Genomic DNA, 18,592 nt, shown 5'->3' with positions numbered 1-18,592 from the left:
GTGACCAGCCTGGGTGAGGGGCTGATGGCTGTTTTCAGGCTGGCCACACCCCCTTGAGGGTGGGGTCCCCACTGTGGTGCCTGGCCAGCCTGGGTGAAGGGCTGAGGGCTGTTTTCAGGCTGGCCACACCCCCTTGAGGGTGAGGGACCCCACTGGGGTTCCTGGCCAGCCTGGGTGGAGGGGCTGATGGCTGTTTGCAGGCTGGACATGCCCCCTGGCAACCCAAGCTCCCAGCCCCTCCTCCTCCTCTTTTTTTTTTTTTTTCAGCACCTCCTTGAGTGGAGGCCAGGGCCGGCTGGAAGCAGGTATCTGGGATTTATTTATCTTCTATAATTGAAACTTTGTAGCCTTGAGCGGAGGCCAGGGCCAGCCAGGGCGGGCAGGAAGCTTGGCTTCCTCCATCGCGGGGGGCAACCCAAGCCTCCTGCTCGCTCCAGCTCCGTGACCGCCGCCATTGTTGTTGGGTTAATTTGCATACTCTCTGATTGGCTAGTGGGCATAGCAGAGGTATGGTCAATTTGCATGTTTCTCTTTTATTAGATAGGATTGGTGATCTAATTTCATTTTTTTAATGTATCTGTCCAATTTTCCCAACACCATTTATTGAAGAGACTGTCTTAATTCCATTGTGTGGCGTGGGTAGATTTCTGGGTCTCTGTTCTGTTCCATTCATCTGTATGCTTGTTCTTGTGCCAATGTCATGCTGTTTTGAGTATAGTGACTTTGTAGTATAATTTGATATCTGGTATTGTGATTCCTCCAACTTTTTTCCTCTTTCTCAAGATTGCTGCAGCTATTAGGGGTCTTGTTTTTTTTGTTTGTTTGTTTGTTTGTTTTGTGTGTGTGTGTGTGTGTGTGTGTGTTTTGTTCCATATAAATTTATGGAGTATTTGTTCTAGGTTTGTGAAATATGCTGTTGGTATTTTAATAGGGATTGCATTGAATCTATAGATTGCTTTGGGTAGTATGGACATTTTAATGATGCTGATATTACCAATCCATGAACATGGTATATTCTTCCACTTGTTTATATCTTCCACTATCTCTTTTTTCAACGAACTGTAGTTTTCCGAGTGTAAGTCTTTCACCGCCTTGGTTAAGTTTATTCCTAAGTATCTTAATTTTTTTGTTGCACTGGTAAATGAGATTGTTTGTTTAGTTTCTATGTCTGAGAATCATTATCTATAATTCTATAATAATAAAAGAGTAATATGCAAATCGACCAAAACAACCGAACAGCAGAATGACCGTCAGGACGACCATGCTATGACACACACTGGTGCCAGGCCAGCCAAAGTGGGTGCGATGAGATTGGTCAGGGGGGCCCCACCATCACCCCACAGAGAGAGGCCCAGGCCACCCTCTGCGGTTCAATCGATGGTCACCCTCTGTATGGCAATAGATCTCAGAGCCCGGGCCAGGTGGGTGGGGCCTACCTTTGCTGGGCAATTGATCACCGAGCCCCGCAATCAATTGCCCCAAAAAAGGAGGCCCAGGCCACCCAGCTGGCAGCCACAGAAGGAGGTACAAGCCACCCAGCTGGTGGCACTGTGGTGGGTGGGCAGGGCCTCCCTCTGTGGGGCAATCAATCTGGGGGGCCTGCGATTGATAGCCCAACAGAGGGCAGCCCAGGCCACTGGCCAGCAATGCTATGGTGGGTGTATAGGGCCGGTCATGATCGCCCCCCAGAGGGAGGCCCAGGTAAGCCAAGTAATCGCACCCCATGCCTATAACCCACAGAGGGAGGTGACTGGTGGCAGGGGAGTGGGGGCAGCCCCGCACAGATGGCAAGCGGTGGCAGCGGCGGGGTTGGGGCCAGCTGCTGGCAGCCAGGGGAAGGAAAGCCCCGATAGGCCCTGATTGCCAGCCAGGCTTGGGACCCTACCTAAAGGTTCCCAGATTGCAAGAGGGCCCAAGCCGGGCTGAGAGACCACCCCCCCTCCCCGTGCATGAATTTTGTGCACCGGGCCTCTAGTTGGTGTATAAAAAAGCCATAAATTTTTGCATGTTGATTTTGTATCCTGCTACATTGCCAAATTCATTTCTTAAATCTAGCAGTTTTTTTGATGGAGTCCTTAGCGTTTTCTATGTACAATATCATGTCATCTGCGAATAATGACAGTTTTACTTCCTCCTTTCCAATTTGGATGTCTTTTATTTCTTCTTCTTGTCTGATTGCTATGGGTAGGACTTTTCTTACTATGTTGAATAAGAGTGGTGAAAGCAGACTTCCCAGTCTTGTCCCTGTTCTTACAGGGAATGCTTTTAGTTTTTTCCCATTGAGTATGATGTTGGCTGTAGGTTTGTCATATATAGCCTTTATCATGTTGAGATATACTCCCTCTATTCCCACTTTGCTGAGAGTTTTTATCAAAACTGGGTGTTGGATTTTGTTGAATGCTTTTTCTGCATCTATTGATATGATCATGTGATTTTTGTCTTTCAGTTTGTTTATGTGATGTATCACGTTTATTGATTTGCAAATATTGTACCAGCCTTGCATCCCTGGAATAAATCCCAATTGGTCATGGTGTATGATATTTTTAATATATTTACTGGATCCAATTTGCTAATATATTGTTGAGGATTTTAGCATCTATGTTCATCAGGGATATTAGCCAGTAATTCTCTTTCTTTGTAGTGTCTTTATCTGATTTTGGAATTAGGATAATGCTGGCCTCATAAAAATAGCATGGAAGTGTTCCTTTCTCTTGTATTTTTTGGAATAGTCTGAGGAGTATAGGTGTTAGTTCTTCCTTTAATGTTTGGTAAAACTCCCTGTGAAGCCATATGGACCAGGTCTTTTGTTGGGTGGGAGTTTTTTAATTATTGCTTCTATTTCATCAATTATTGGCCTATTTAGGTTTTGTGATTCTTCCTGATTTGGTTTTGGGAGATTGTATTTTTCTAGGAAATTGTCCATTTCATCCACATTGTCCAACTTGTTGGCATCTAGTTGTTCATAGTATTTTCTTACAATCCTTTGTATTTCTGTGGTGTCAGTGGTTTCTTCTTCACTTTCATTTCTGATTTTATTTATTTGGATCCTCTCTCTTTGTTTCTTGACTAGTCTAGCTAATTTCATCAATCTTGTTTGTCCTTTCAAAGAAACAGCTCATGTTTCATTGTGGGTTTTTTTTTTTCTTTTTTTGTTTTTAGTCTCTATGTCATTTATTTCTGCTCTCATCTTTATTAGTTCCTTCCTTCTACTTACTCTGGGCTTTTCTTGTGGTTCTCTTTCTAATTCTTTAAGTTGTGGAGGTAATTAGTTTATTATTAATTTTTCTTATTTTTTTAGGTAGGCCTGTAGTGCTATGAACTTCCTTCTCATGACTGCTTTTGCTGTGTCCCAGAGATTTTGGGTTGTTGAGTGTTCATTTTTATTTGTTTCCAGGAAGTTTTTTTTTAATCTTTCTTGATCTCATTGGAAACCCATTCATTATTTAATAACATGCTATTTAGCCTCCATGTGTTTGGATTTTTTTGAGTGTTTTTACTGTAGTTGATTTCTAATTTCATTCCACTGTGATCTGAGAAGATGCTTGATATGATTTAGTCTTCTTGAACTTGTGAAACCTGTTTTGTGTCCTAACATGTGATCTTTCTTTCTGAATGTCCCATGTGCACTTGAGAAGAATGTATATTCTGCAGCTCTGGGGTGAAATATTCTATAAGTGTCAGTTAAATCCATCTGATCCAGTGTGTCCTTTAGAGTCACTGTTTCCTTGTTAATTTTTTGTCTGGAAGATCTATCCAGTGAAGTCAGCAGGGTGTTATGACTGAATTGCTGTCGATCTCTCCCTTAAAGTCCTCTAGAAGTTTTTAAAATATATACAGATACTCCTATATTGGGTTCATATATGTTTACCAGGATTAAATCCTCTTGTTGGATGTATCCTTTTAATGTTACATAGTCACCTTTTTTTCCCTCTTGTGGCCTTCATTTTGAAGTCTATTTTATCATATATGAGTATTGCTATCCCAGCTTTATTTTTGTTTCCATTTATTTAGAAAAATTTCTTCCATTCCTTAACATGCATCCTGTGTGAGTGTTTTGTTCTGAGGTGGGTCTCTTGTAGACAGCATATAGTTGGGTCACTTTTGTATCCATTCATCTATCCTGTGTCTTTTGATTGGAGCATTTAATCCATTTAAATTTAAGGTTATTATTTTTTTTAAATATATTTTATTGATTTTTTACAGAGAGGAAGAGAGAGGGATAGAGAGTTAGAAACATCGATGAGAGAGAAACATCGACCAGCTGCCTCCTGCACACTCCCCACTGGGGATGTGCCCGCAACCAAGGTACATGCCCTTGACCGGAATCGAACCTGGGACCCTTGAGTCCGCAGGCCGACGCTCTATCCATTGAGCCAAACCGGTTTCGGCTAAATTTAAGGCTATTATTGATAGGTACTTATTAATTTACATTTTTATTCTGTATGCCTAGGTGTGTGTGTGTGTGTGTGTGTGTGTGTGTGTGTGTGTGTGTATTTCTTCTCATTATAGAGTTCCTTTAGCATTTTTGTAATGCTGGCTTTGTGATGATGAACTCCTTTAGGTTTTTTTTGTATGGGAAGCTCTTTATTTCACCATCTATTTTGAATGTAGCATTGCTGGATATGGTAATCTTGGTTACAAATCCTTGCTTTCCATTACCTTGAGTACTCCCAGCCATTCTCTTCTGGCCTATAGAGTTTCTGATGAGAAGTCAGCTGACAGCCCTATGGGAGCCCCTTTGTAAGTAACAGTTTGCTTTGCTCTTGCTGCCGTTAAGATTCTCTCTTTGCCTTTAACTTTTCGAATTTTAATTATGATGTGTCTGGGCATGGGCCTGTTTGGTTTCTTCTCGTTTGGAACTCTCGGTGCCTTATGAACTTGGGTGACTTTTTCCTTCACCAGGTTAGGGAAGTTTTCTGCCATTATTTCTTCAAACATGATCTCAATCCCTTACTCCCTTTTCTTTCCCTTCTGGGACACCTATTATTCTAATATTGTTATGTTTCATGTTGACAGCTCCCTTAAGCTGTCCTCCTGTTTTTTAATTGTTTTTTTTTCTTTGTTTCTCTGATTAAGTGATTTTTTTCTACACTGTCTTCTAATTCACTGATCCGATCCTCATCTTCCCCTAATTTGCTGTGTATTCTTTCCAATGTGTTCTTTATTTGTGCTCTGCTATTCTTTATTTCCATTTTCAAAGTTACTATATCTTTTCTCATGCTGTTGAGTATCTTTACCATCATTATTCTGAACTCTATATCAAATGAATTTTTATCTCCATTTCATTTATCTCTTCTTCTGGAGAATTTTTTTGTTCTTTCATTTGAGGGTTGTTGTTTTTTCTCCTCATTTTGGCTGCCTGTTTGGGCTTGTGACTGTGTATTAGGTAAATCTGTTATGCCTCTCAGTCTCTATTGCAGGACAGTGTCAAATGCTGTTTCTGACTAATTAAATCAGGCAAAGACTCAAAGCCTCCAGAGACTGCCTCTGGCTGCAGACTGATTAAATTCAGTACTGAGTACCCCTCAGGCTTTTGTCCACAGGTGTGGCGAGAGTTTTGTCAAGAGGGTGGGGCAATTGCTTTTGCCTGGAGGCTAATTGTTGTTCTCAGTGTCTTAATGGGCCTCAGAAACTCTACACTGTGGGGCAAGGTGTTTTCCAAAAAGTTGGTTCATCTGACTTCCCCCCAGGCAAAACTGGCTGGATAGCAAATGTCTGCATGAGAAAGATGACCTTCACAGCATGAGGGAATGACTCAGCTCAGGAAACAAGAGCTCTGCCTTCTGAGCTCTAACTCCAGATCCCCCCAACCCTGGCTTCTGCTCACACAGCTCCAGTCCACTCTGCCCTCCCTCTGCCTGAGCACAAGGTGAGTGGCTGCACACAGAATTTTGTGCATTGGCTCTTTAAGGGAATGCCTGCGTTTCCACCTATCTTTCCCTGGCAGACACAGCAACCCTGCTGCTTTTCACAGCTCAATGTTATGTGAGCACCCTTCTCAGTTCTGATGCTCTCTGCTGGGGGGCTCAGCTTGTGGATAAGACCCTGGAGTTCTCAGTGGCAACCCCCGCCCCCCAGCTGAGATATCTCTCCAGAACTTAGCTGCTGTTTGTGGGAGCTCGGCCAGCCCTTTCATATCTGTGCTTTCCTACCATTCTCAATATGGTCTCCACTTTCAATCCTTGGCTGTCAGGGTTCTCTCCAGCTAATCTTCAACTGGATTATTCAGGATTTTTTTTTTTTTTTTTGTATTTTAGTTGTAATTTCAGTTTGGTCCTGGGAGCATGTCTATGTAGCATCCACTTACTCCACCACCATTTTTAATCTCTCCAAGAGCTTTAAAAATATTTAGATGCTCCTATATTGGATGCATATATGTTTATCACGGTTATATCCTCTTGTTGTAGTGATCCTTTTAGTATTATGTAGAGACCTTCTTTGTCTCTTTTAGGGCCAAGTATATTTTGTCATATATGAGTATTGCAACCCCCACTTGTTCTTTTGTTTCCATCTGCTTGGAATATTTATTTTCCATCCCTTCATTTTCATCCTGTATGATTATTTTGTTCTAAGGTGGGTCTCTTGTAGACAGCATATATATGGTTCATGTTTTCTTATCTGTTCTGCTACCCTGTGTCTTTTGAATGGAGCATTTAATCTATTTACATTTAAGGCTATTATGGATAGGTTCTTACTTATTGCCATTTTTATTCTTTATGCCTATGTTTCTCTATTTCTTTTTCCTTTCTTTCTTTCTTTCTTTCTTTCTTTTTGTTTTTTTTTTTTTTTTTTTTCATATAACAGTCCCTTTAGCATTTCTTGCAAAGCTGGTTTGGTGGTAATAAACTCTAGCTATTTTTTTTTTTTTTTGTCTGCATTTCACCTTTAATTTTGAATGATAGTCTTGCTGGATAGAATTTCTTAGGTCAGATCCTCACTTTTCATTACTTTGAATACTTCATTCTGTTCCCATCTATTCTGTAGCATATCTGTTGAGAAATCAGCTGACAGCCTTATGGGAACTACCTTGTACATAATTGACTATCTCTCTCTTCCTGCCTTTATGATTCTCTCTTTGTCTTTACCTTTTGCCATTTTAATTATGATATGTCTTGATGTAGGTCTTTTTGTGTTCAACTTGATTGGGACTCTTTTTGCATTCTAAACTTGTGTGAGTTTTTCCTTCACTGGTTTAGGGGAGTTTTCTGTCATTATTTCCTAAAACAGTTTCTCTATCCCTTACTTCCTTTCTTCTCCCGCTGGTACCACTGTGATCCAAATGTTGTTCTGTTTAATGTCGCAAAGTTCCCTTAAACCAGTGATGGCAAACCTATGACACGCGTGTCAGCACTGACACGCGTAGCCATTTCTGATGACACGTGGCCACTGAGGCGGCCGCATGCCGAGGATGAAACATTTGCTGCTCCTGAGGATGAAACATTTGCGAAATAATGTTTTTTCTTCAAAGTGACACACTACCCGAGTTATGCTCAGTTTTTTGGCGAAGTTTGACACACCAAGCTCAAAAGGTTGCCCATCACTGCCTTAAACTCTTCTTATGCTTTTTAATTGTTTGTTTGCTGCTCTAATTGAGTGTTTTTTTCTAATTTATCTTTCTTGTCTTTTTAATCTTTACTGTTAAGAATATTACAGATGTCCCTCTCCCCATCCCTCATCCCCACTGATCCTACCCTGCTCCAGGCCTTCACCAACCTGTAGTCTGTGTCCATAGGTAATGCATATATGCACATATGGTCTTTGGTTAATCTCTTCCTGCCCTCTCCTCCCTCCTTGCCTCTGAGATTTGTCAGTCTGTATCATGTTTCCATACCTCTGGTTCTATTTTATTCATCAATTAATTTTTTTCATCTGATTCCTTGTTCATTTATTTTTATTTTTAGAGTCAGTTGATGATAGATATGTGTTGTTGTTTTATTGTTTTTTTTTTTTTTTTCTTTTTTCTCTTCTTTTTAAAGAAAACCCTTCAACATTTCATGTAATACTGGTTTGGTGTTGATGAATTCTTTTAGCTTTTTCTTGTCTGTGAAGCTCTTTATCTGACCTTAAATTCTAAATGAGAGCTTTGCTGGGTAGAGTAATCTTGGTTATAGGTCCTTTATTTTCATCACTTTGAATATTTTTTACCATTCCTTACTGGTCTGCAATGTTTCTTTTGAGAAATCAGCTGACAGTCATATGGTCACTCCCTTGTAGGTAATTAACTGCTTTTCTTTTGCTGCTTTTAAGATTTTTGTCTTTACCTTTGGCATTTTAATTATGATGTGTCTTGGTTTGTGCCTCTTTGGTTCATCTTGTTGGGACTTTCTGTGCTTCCTAGACTTGTAAGTCTATTTCTTTCACCTGGTCATTGTTTCTTCAAATAGGTTTTCAATTTCTTGCTCTCTTCTTCCTTCAGTATCCCCAGGAAAGGTCAAACTGTGATCCAAGGCAGGCTCTGCTAGTACCTAGCCATGGGTCATTTATCCAGAGGTTAATGGGAATTGACTGGGAATTGAATGGTGACCTCCTGGTTCATAGGTGGATTCTCAACCACTGAGTTCAGCTGCTAGTTTAAGAGATTTTAGTGAAATCTGAAGCCCAAACCAGGACAGGCCATTCATATGGAAAACACCTTGGGTGGATCTGAAAATTGGGTGTGGTGGGATCTCAGGGAATCTCCAGGGTGAGCCAAACAGGGTGGGTCAGGTTGATGGAGACTCAACCTGGCATCAGGCAGCTTTGTGGGAGGGGAGGTCTCAGCAGAGGAACAATGACCTCTGCCAACACTTTTGTCTGGGGGGAAGCTGCCTCCCAGTTCTTGCCCTGATGCCAGACCATTTAATTCCTCCCCATATGTTCCTGGATCCTTTCATGCTGCTGCCCTAGAACTGGAACCTCAGAAGGAGTGAATCCAACCAAGTCTGTGTGTGGGCCCTTTAAAAAGAACTGACTGGGTTTCCAGCTGTTTTGTTTTGTTTTTTTAACATATTTTTATTGATTTCAGAGAGGAATAGAGAGAGAGAGAGTGAAATATCAAAGATGTGAAGGAATCATTGACCCACTGCCTCCTGCACATCCCCTACTGGGGATCGAGACCACAACCCGGACATGTGCCCTGACTGGGAATTGAATGGTGACCTTCTGGTTCATAGGTGGATTTTCAACCACTCAACCACACCAGCTGGGCTTCCCACTGGCTTTTACAGCCATAAGTTATGGGAACTTCACCTCCTGGCACTGGTACTCTGGGCTGACGGTTCTGGTTCAGTAAACCTCACAGTAAGCCTTGCTCCTCATGGTAAGCCTCCTCAGCCAAGATATCCCTCCTGATTAAAAACATGCCATACGTTGGTGTTGGACCAGTTCATTCCATGCCTCCTCCCCTCTTACTAGTCTCAACATGCTTTCTTCTTTAATTCTGTAATTGTAGGTCTTCCTTTCCGCCAGATTTCTGGTGGTTCTGAATGATAGTGGTTCTGTATTGTAGTTGTAATTTGGATGTGGTTGTGGGAGGATGCAAATATGCCACCATCTTGGTTTCTCTTGACTCTACCTTGTGTTTCAAATTCGTGATTTGATCTCTGCTCCATCAAGCCTTATTTTAATTCCTTTCATTGCATTCTTAATGTCAGATATATTATTCTTCATTTCTGACCTGTTCTTATTCATGGTTTCTATATCATTTTTTCCAGCCTGATGTTGTTCCCACTAATTCCTTGTAGTTCCCATTTAGTTCCTGGTAGTTCTCACTAAGTTCCTTAAGCATCCTTCTAACCATTAGTCTGAACACTTATGTCTGATAAGTTGCTTTCCTCCATCTTATTTCGGTCCTTTTCTGGAGATTCTTTCTTTTCTTTCATTTTGGTTTGTTGTTGTTTTTGTCTCCCCATTTTAGCTGTCTCTTTGTTTTTGTTTCTGTGTATTAAATAGAACTTCTATGACACCCAGTCTTTGTGGGTTGGCCTTTTGTAGTAAATGTACTGTGGGACCCCGTAGTGCAGTCTCCTTGAACTCCTGAGCTGGATGCTCTTGATGTGACGTTTTTGTGGCTTACTTGGGCAGTCCTGTTGTAATTGGGTCTTGATTGTTGTTTTCCTGTTCATGGGTGGGATTTCCTCTCAGGCTGGCTGTGAGGCTCAACCCCGAACACATCATGCAAACTGTTCTACAGGTGCTTATAGGGCTAAATAAAACAATACAAGAAACAAACCAACCATACAAAAGATTCCAACAACAACAGCAAAAACAACCACAAATAAATGGGAATTAAGAAAGAGAACAGAGAGTGGGAGGAAGACGGCTGCCGATGGGAAGGCAGACTGCAAGACAGTGTGTGAGTGAGAGAAGGAAAGGAGAGTGTGTGGATGTACAGGGAGTGTATATGTGTGAGTGAGGGACAGCTATACTCCAAGGGACTGTTGGGGATTGCCAGACTGGGTTCCCCTGACCGGGCAGCCTCCACTGCTGCTGACATCTCTCCTGGAGCAACCGGCTCTGACGCAGAGACCGTGCCATCTTGAAGGGGGGAGTGGCTGTGATCGGAAGCCTACACATCCCGGGAATCTACAACAACAACACCCAGGGAACAGCCTCGAACCCAGGAACACTGGAACTCAAGCAGCTTGAATACGCGGACTCAGAGGAGCTCTGCATCTTCTCACGGAAAGGTCCGATTTCACCCAGAGAAAGGTGAGGTCTGCGATCCAGGCTGGAGGGAGAAACACGGACAACGGGAGCTAGAGGTTCCGGGGAAGTCTGCACGCAAATCTGCAGCTTTTGGGGCTGGCGTGATCTGCAAATGTGGAAGGGGGTCAGCAGGGCTGCTAACAGAAGGGAACACTAAAAAGCAACCCATAGCTGAACTGGGCGCAAAAGGGCAGCCTAAAAATTTTAACAGTGTGCCGGCTGCTTAGAGCCAGGGGGAAAAGGCTGCACAGACTTGCACGCAGAGGGTAAAAGTCGCGAGTTCGCGCACTTACTCTGTTCCTTTTTTTTTTTTTCTCTTCAAGAAGTTTTCTTCCCAGATAAATAGTCCCCCCCCTTTTTATTCTCTTTCTTTTCTCTCTTACTTGTTTTCCTTTTCTCAATATCATTTTTGCACTCCTTTTTTTTCTTACCGCTAATTCTCTTTTCTCTGGTGGCCACCTTTATTTGGGGTTATTAGTATTGTGACTTCATTGGTGTTCCATGCCTTGTGCATTGTGCCTTGTTGTGTTGTATTTTGTGCCTATAAATCAATGCAGGAGAGAGAGAACTACATAACCAGATAACCGGTGAAGAGAGATTATGGGGAGAAAAAGAAACAGCCAGCATATGAAAGAAAAGGAGGCAACACCCAAAAAGGAAGTAAACGAAATGGAGGCAAGCAATATGTCAGAGAAAGAATTCAGAGAAATGGTCATAAGGTCACTGAAAAGAATGGAAGACAAATTCAATAAAATGTGTAAGAACCAAGAGGAAATGAAGAAGAACCAAGAAAAAACGAAAAAATGACATCACTGCTATAAAGAACTCAATAGAAAGCATCAACAGTAGACTAGAAGAAGCAGAGAACCGCATCAGTGAACTAGAAGACAAGGTAGGAAAAAATACCCAAGCAGAGCAGCATCTAGTAAAAAAACTTAAAAAACAGGAGGAGAGCCTAAGGGAACTTTGAGACAACACGAAACGAAACAACATCCACATAATAGGGTTACCAGAAAGAGAGGAAACTGAACAAGGAATAGAAAACCTGTTTGAAGAAATAATGACAGAAAACTTCCCTGATATAGAGAAGAAAAAAACCCACACAAATCCAAGAAGCTCACAGAGTCCCAAACAAAATGAACCCCAAAAGACTGACGCCAAGGCACATTATAATTAAATTGGCAAACACCAACAACAAAGTAAGAATCTTAAAAGCGGCCAGAGAGAGACAGAAAGTTACCTACGAAGGATCCCCCATCAGACAAGCGACTGATTTCCCAACAGAAACACATCACGCCAGAAGGGAATAGAATGAAATCTACAAAGTCATGCAAGGAAGGGTTTGAATCCAAGAATACTGTACCCAGCAAGGCTATCAATCAAAATTGAGGGTGAAATCAGGAGCTTCACAGACAAAAAAGGACTAAGGGAGTTTATTACCACCAAACAAGCAATGCAAGAAATGCTAAAGGGTCTGCTGTAAAAAGAACAAATAGAAAGCAAAGAAGGAATACAGGTGTAAAGAATAAAAATGGCGACAAACAAGTACCTATCAATAATAACTTTAAATGTAAGTGGATTAAATGCCCCAATCAAAAGACACAGGGTAACAGACTGGATAAGAAAACATGACCCATATATCTGCTGTCTTCAGGAAACCCACCTCAGAAAAAAAGACGCACACAGACTGAGGGTGAAGGGATGGAAAAAGGTTTTTCAGGTGAATGGAAATGAAATAAAAGCCGGGGGTAGCAATACTTATATCTGACATTAGATCTCAAAGTGAAGGACATAAAAAGAGATAAGGAAGCCCACTTCATAGTACTAAAGGGAGAAATCCAACAAGAAATAACTCTGGTAAACATATATACACCCAATACAGGCGCACCAAATACTTAAAAAAACTCCTGGAGGATATCAAGGGAGATTGACAGCAATACAGTCATAGTAGCGGACTTGAATACCCCACTATCACCATTGGGCAAATCCCCTAAACAAAAAATCAGCAAAGAAACATCAATCCTAAATGAATCACTAGACCAGATGGAATTAATTGACATCTTCAGAACATTTCACCCCAAAGCCACAGAATATACATTCTTCTCAAGTGCACATGGGTCATTTTCAAAGATAGACCACATATTGGGTCACAGGCAAAGTCTCTTCAAGTTCAAGAAGAATTACAGCTGGATGGTTGGGGAGTGTTGGCGGGGGGGGTGGACGGGGGAGGGGGCAAGAAATCAACCAAAGGACTTGTATGCATGCATATAAGCATAACCAATGGACACAAGACACTGGGGAGGTAGAGTGAGGGCATGTGGCAGGAGTTAGGGGAGGCTGGGCAAAGGTCAATGGGGAAAAAAAAGGAGACATATGTACTACTATTTGTAATACTTTAAACAATAAAAAAAATGAAAGAATAAGAATAATAAATAAAAAAGGAAGAAAGTAATAACTAAAATAATACTAGAAGAGAAAATAGGAAGGTATAAGATTCTGAAAAAGAACGAAGGAGAGGGAAAATAAGAGTAATGATTAGGAAAAAGAAAATGGTAAAAAGAAAAAGATGAAAGAAAAATGTTATGAAAAGATAAATAGAAGACAGAAAGATTAAACTAAAGAAACAAAAAAATATAGAGTAAGAGGCAAATAAGAGATATGAAAGAAACGAGAAGAATGAGGAAAAAATAATACTAAAGCAATAAAAGGAAAATAATGGGGGGCGGGCAGGCGGGGAGACAAAAAAATCCAACCACGTAACGTTTGTCTCAACAGATTTTAGTGCCTACTAGGATTTCCCTTTGGGTCCTGCTCATAGGTTGTCTGAGGCTATTTTGTATGCTGATTTCAGACCTCTCAGCAGGTACCTTTGTGCTAGCCAATGTCAGAAGCTTTCCAATCTTGGCTCTTGGTACCCTATTCAAAGCTTCAAGCAATCCACAGCTTGTGGCTGCCTCCAGTTTTTTAGCAGTACAGGTCCCTAAGGCAGATCTGCAAATGTTCAGACTTCACAAAATATGGTAGGTGTATTCCTAGACTATTTCCCTGTCCTCAGCCAGGTGGTGTCCCTCTTAGGCCAGCTGGTGGGGTCCGCTGTAAGCCAGGAGTTTCTGTCAGCTCTCTTGTGAGAGAAGTGCCAGCCAGGTTCCCAGGAAAGTGGGGGGAATATCCCCGCCCAAAACCAGCCATTGACAGTCACTGAGACTACTGCCCTGCCCACGAGTCTGCTGCCTCCTCAGCAGGGGTCAAGATACAGGGTGGGAGCACTGAGTTACAGAAGGTGGTGCTAGTGGGATTCCTTAGTTTGGAGTGAGCTGTATCCCAGGGGGCAGGTGTTTGCCTTCCCCTAAGCTTCTGTTGTTGGGAAGGGCTTGTCCTCTCAGGAAAAATGGGTGCTGCCATACGGGGTGGGGGTGACTCAGCACGGCCTCCCTCCCCATGACTCCTCCCTGCTCCTTCCACATCATCCTCCCCTCAACAACGCGTAGGGTGAGTCTGGGAATGAAACTGCTGTGTGCCAGCCCTTTTAAAAGGTGGCTTTGTTTCCAGACACTCAGCTCCCTGGCCACTAGCTGCCACATGGGTGGCTGTTCCCAGCTCTTGCTTTCCATGATGGGGAGCCCTGCCTGGGGTCCAGGCCTCTCTCCTCTCTAGGGGAATCCTGATCCCCCTTGGCCTGCTGCTCCTGGGTGCTAGGCCAGCACCTCTCGTGTCCCCTCCCTTCCTCCCAGTCACAAGGTGGTTTCTGCCCTTCCTTGGTCAAAAGTCTCTTCAACCAATCGTCAGCTAATATTTCAGGGTGAATATTCCCCAATTTAGTTTTAATTCTGTTAGATTCTGGGAGGAAGTGGGAGAAAGATCCACCTATTCTGCCACTACCTTCCAACCCTGGGGATGTGCCCTATTTTTGTTGTTTTGTTATTGTTTTTGATTTTGCTTCTTCCACTTTATAATTATCTTTCCTTTTTCTCTCTCTCTTTGCTTAAGGAGCTCTAACTCATGAGGAGTTGACTTCCTTATAACAAAGAGTTAAAAAGAAGACTCTTGGAATATAGGTTATTTTTAATGGAATTAATGATTCAGACAGAAGCTATGTACCTGTAAAATTTACAGAGATGTTGCCATATTGCCCTCTAAAAAGACTTTTCCACCCTGGCCATGTTGCTTGATGGTTCAAGCATTGGCCCACACACTGAAGGGTCTCAGGTTCGATTACGTGAACCTAGGTTGCAGGTTCGATACCTGGCCCTGGTCAGGGCACATGCAAGAGGCAACCAATCGGTGTGTCTCTTTCACATTGATGTTTCTCTCTCTCTCTCCCTCCCTCTTTTCTTTCCTCCCTCCCTTCCTTTTTCCCTCACTTCCACTCTCTCTAAAAATCAATGGAAAAAATATCCTCAGGTGAAGATTAAAAAATAAATAAAAATAAGGCTTTTCCAATTTCTCGTTCCACTATGGTGTATGAGACTGACTTTCTAAAGTACTGCTAATACTACATATTATCCTATATAATAAAAGCATAATATGCAAATCGACCAGATGGCGGAATGACCAGTCGCTATGACATGCAATGACCACCAGGGGGCAGACGCTCAACGCAGGAGCTGCCCCTAGCCCGTAGGCCCCGATCGCCTGATCAGTGCCTGCCGGCCAACCTCTAAGTCCCTCCCCATAGCCAGCAGGCTCCAATCACCCAATGGGAAACGGAACCAGGAGTGGGTGGCGGCAGATATGGGCAGCGCCAGGCCAAGGTGGGTGTGAGCGGGGCCCCGATTGCCCCACCGGTTGCCCCACACACAGAGGGCAGCCGGCGGCGGGGCAAGGCCAGCTCCCAGCAGCCGGGGAACATCAGCCCTGATTGCAGGCCAGGCCTGGGGATCCTACCTGTGCACGAATTTTGTGCACTGGGCCTCTAGTAATTAAATGTTTGCCAAACTGATAGGTATGGGGGGAAATCTCATTTTCTTTTTAATTATGAACAATTTCAAATATAAAAAAAATTATACTGAAAAAATAAATGCCCATGTACCTACTACCTATATTTCATATATTTTAACATTTTGTAATATTTATTTCAGATTGTTTTTAATTTAAAAAATGATACCAGACCTGAAAACTCACCACCTCATTCCCTTCCCTGTCAGAGGTCACCTGAAATGAGTGCATTCCTCCCTGTCATGAGTTTGCAGTGTTGCATACATAGTTCAATGCAGTACTATGTCTCATCTCGGGTTATTTATGAAGTTTGCTTTCCAGTTTTCTTTCCCTGCATATTGGGATGTGTGTGTGTTTTATCCCCTCTTTCTCATTATGACCTTTTCTCTGATGTTTGAGTATACTGCTGTGTCCTCACATTCAGGAGTGTGCAGCTGAAGCCAAGCAGGAGCTCCAAGGCATGAACGAGTCTGTTTGCGGGCTACCTGCCACAGGCCATTTGTCTGACCTGTCCAATGGGGATCTGCAGCTCTCTCCCCCAGGGAACACTGAAAAAGGAAGCCCTAGCTGGGCCAAGAGGAAAGGAGGCAGGGGGATTTACAATTTAGGTGGGTTAAGGAGAGCCTCCCTGAGGAGACATTTACAGTCAAGCTGGAAGGTAGGGAGGGTACTGCCTTTTGGGCATCTGGGAAACTAACGTTACTGACAGGTGGAGAGCAAAGGCCTCCATTGCAGGAGGCGGCGTGCCTTGGTATATATTTATCTTCTTTATACACTTCAAATACTTGTCCTAGTTCATTGCTTGACTTGATAATCTCTTTTTCAAATAGAGTTTTTCTATTTTTTTATACAAATTTTGCTTTTTGAAATTATGTGGCGCCCTAGCCAGTTTGGCTCCGGGAATAGAGCGTCGGCCTGCGGACTGAAGGATCCCGGGTTCAATTCCGGTCAAGGGCACATGCCAGGGTTTCGGACTCGATCCCCAGTGGGGGGCGTATAGGAGGCAGCCGATCAATGATTCTCTCTCATTGATGTTTCTATCTCTCTTTTCCCCTCCCTTTCTCCCTGAAATCAATAAAAATATTTTTTAAAAATGTATTCAAATATATTTAAAAAGAAAGAAAATATGTGGCTTCACCTATTTATTGCTTTGCAAAGTCCTTTTCCCCAAGATTTTCCGTTGTTGTTGGTTTTTTGTGGGTGTTTTTGTTTTGTAGTTTACAGCTTTGTTTTTTCTGTTTAGTTTTAAAATAAATTTCTTATTTATTCAAATTGAAAATGGGAATCTACATTTTTTTCTTCATGCATAGTCAGTTGTCCTGGAACCATATTCAACTAGTCCCTAAGTCCTCATTAATTTTTAATGCCCATTAACTAAATTCTGTAACTGAGTCTATTTCTAAATTGCTTATGCTATTCTATTAATCTTTTTACCTCTTCCTTTTTCTACCACACTTTACCATCACTAAAACTTTTTGGTGTCTGCCAAATATTAATAGAACATCCCTGCCCCCAACTTGTTCTTTTTTTAAAAATTTTTTTTTATTAATTTTTTGGAGAGAGAAACATTGATTTGTTATTTCACTTATTTATGCTCCTTGTTTGTGCCCCAACCAGGGATTGAACACGCAACCTTGGGATGATGCTCCAACCAACTGAGCTACCCAGCCAGGTCCCAACTTGTTCTTTAAAAAAAAAAAAAAATTGCCAAAACCGGTTTGGCTCAGTGGACAGAGCGTCGCCTGCGGACTGAAGGGTCCCAGGTTCGATTCCGGTCAAGGGCATGTACCTTGGTTGCGGGCACGTCCCCAGTGGGGTGTGTGCAGGAGGCAGCTGATCGATGTTTCTAGCTCTCTAGCCCTCTCCCTTCCTCTCTGTAAAAAAATCAATAAAAATATATTTAAAAAAAAAATTGACCCAAGCTGGTTTGGCTCAGTGGATAGAGCCTCAACTTGCAGACTGAAGGCTCCCAGGTTTGATTCTGATCCAGGGCACGTACCTTTGGTTGCAGGCTCAATCCCCAGCCCTGGTCAGGGCGCTTGCAGGTGGCAACCAATCAATGTGTCTTTCTCACATCAAGGTTTCTCTCTCTCTCTCTCTCTGTCTCTCCCCTCCCTTCTACTCTCTCTAAAAATCAATGGAAAAATATCCTTGGGTGAGGATTAACAACAACAAAATAATCTGTTCATCTTTATTTTTTCTTCTGGATGAATATTTACATGTATTTAAATGTTCATTTTGTTACTTTGAGAAAATTCCTTATAACTTTTTTTCTTTCCTTCTTTTTAAGGCCTTACCTATAAGAAGCTAAACCGTCTTGACGAGGCTTTGGACTGTTTCCTGAAGCTTCATGCAATCCTGAGAAATAGCGCTCAAGTTTTGTACCAGATAGCCAATGTGTATCTTACGTGAAAAATTTAGGGATCGTTATTAATTCATTCAATTGGTAATTGCATACCAATTATTAAGTAAGCTTAACCAACTAAGTAATTGATGAGGGTAATATTTTAAAACCTAATAGATTAATATGTGGTGAAAATATTATTTGAGGAATCCTGTTTTAAAGGATCATTTGCATTTTAAGAGGAATTATTTAAAGGTTAAAACTATTATAAATTTTTAGAAATAATCATTAAAGTAATTGAGTATAATGTGTTGAGTACTCATAAGCTATTTATCAAATGTAAATTAGTTTAGAATGTATAAACTCTGAGGTGTGTTTTTTTAATATATTTTATTGATTTTTTTACAGAGAGGAAGGGAGAGGGATAGAGAGTTAGAAACATCAATGAGAGAGAAACATCGATGAGCTGCCTCCTGCACATCTCCTACTGGGGATGTGCCCTCAACCAAGGTACATGCCCTTGACCCGAATCGAACCTGGGACCTTTCAGTCTGTAGGCCGACACTATCTACTGAGCCAAACCGGTTAGGGCAACTCTGAGTTTTATAGGGTATTTTTGAAGCAGTA

General features: G+C 41.9%; 1 protein-coding gene across 1 annotated transcript in view; it reads left to right on the top strand.

Moving 5' to 3' along the window:
- Positions 1-18,592, top strand: part of IFT88 (intraflagellar transport 88) — a 203,627-nt gene that overhangs the window by 91,526 nt on the left and 93,509 nt on the right. The window contains exon 18 of the mRNA XM_054718696.1: positions 17,912-18,020. Within this exon, the coding sequence (XP_054574671.1) occupies positions 17,912-18,020 (109 nt within the window). The remainder of the gene's footprint in view (positions 1-17,911; positions 18,021-18,592) is intronic.

Source organism: Eptesicus fuscus, chromosome 7 (genome assembly GCF_027574615.1).
Source record: "Eptesicus fuscus isolate TK198812 chromosome 7, DD_ASM_mEF_20220401, whole genome shotgun sequence".
NCBI lineage: Eukaryota > Metazoa > Chordata > Mammalia > Chiroptera > Vespertilionidae > Eptesicus > Eptesicus fuscus.
This window is presented reverse-complemented; position numbering and strand designations above follow the sequence as displayed.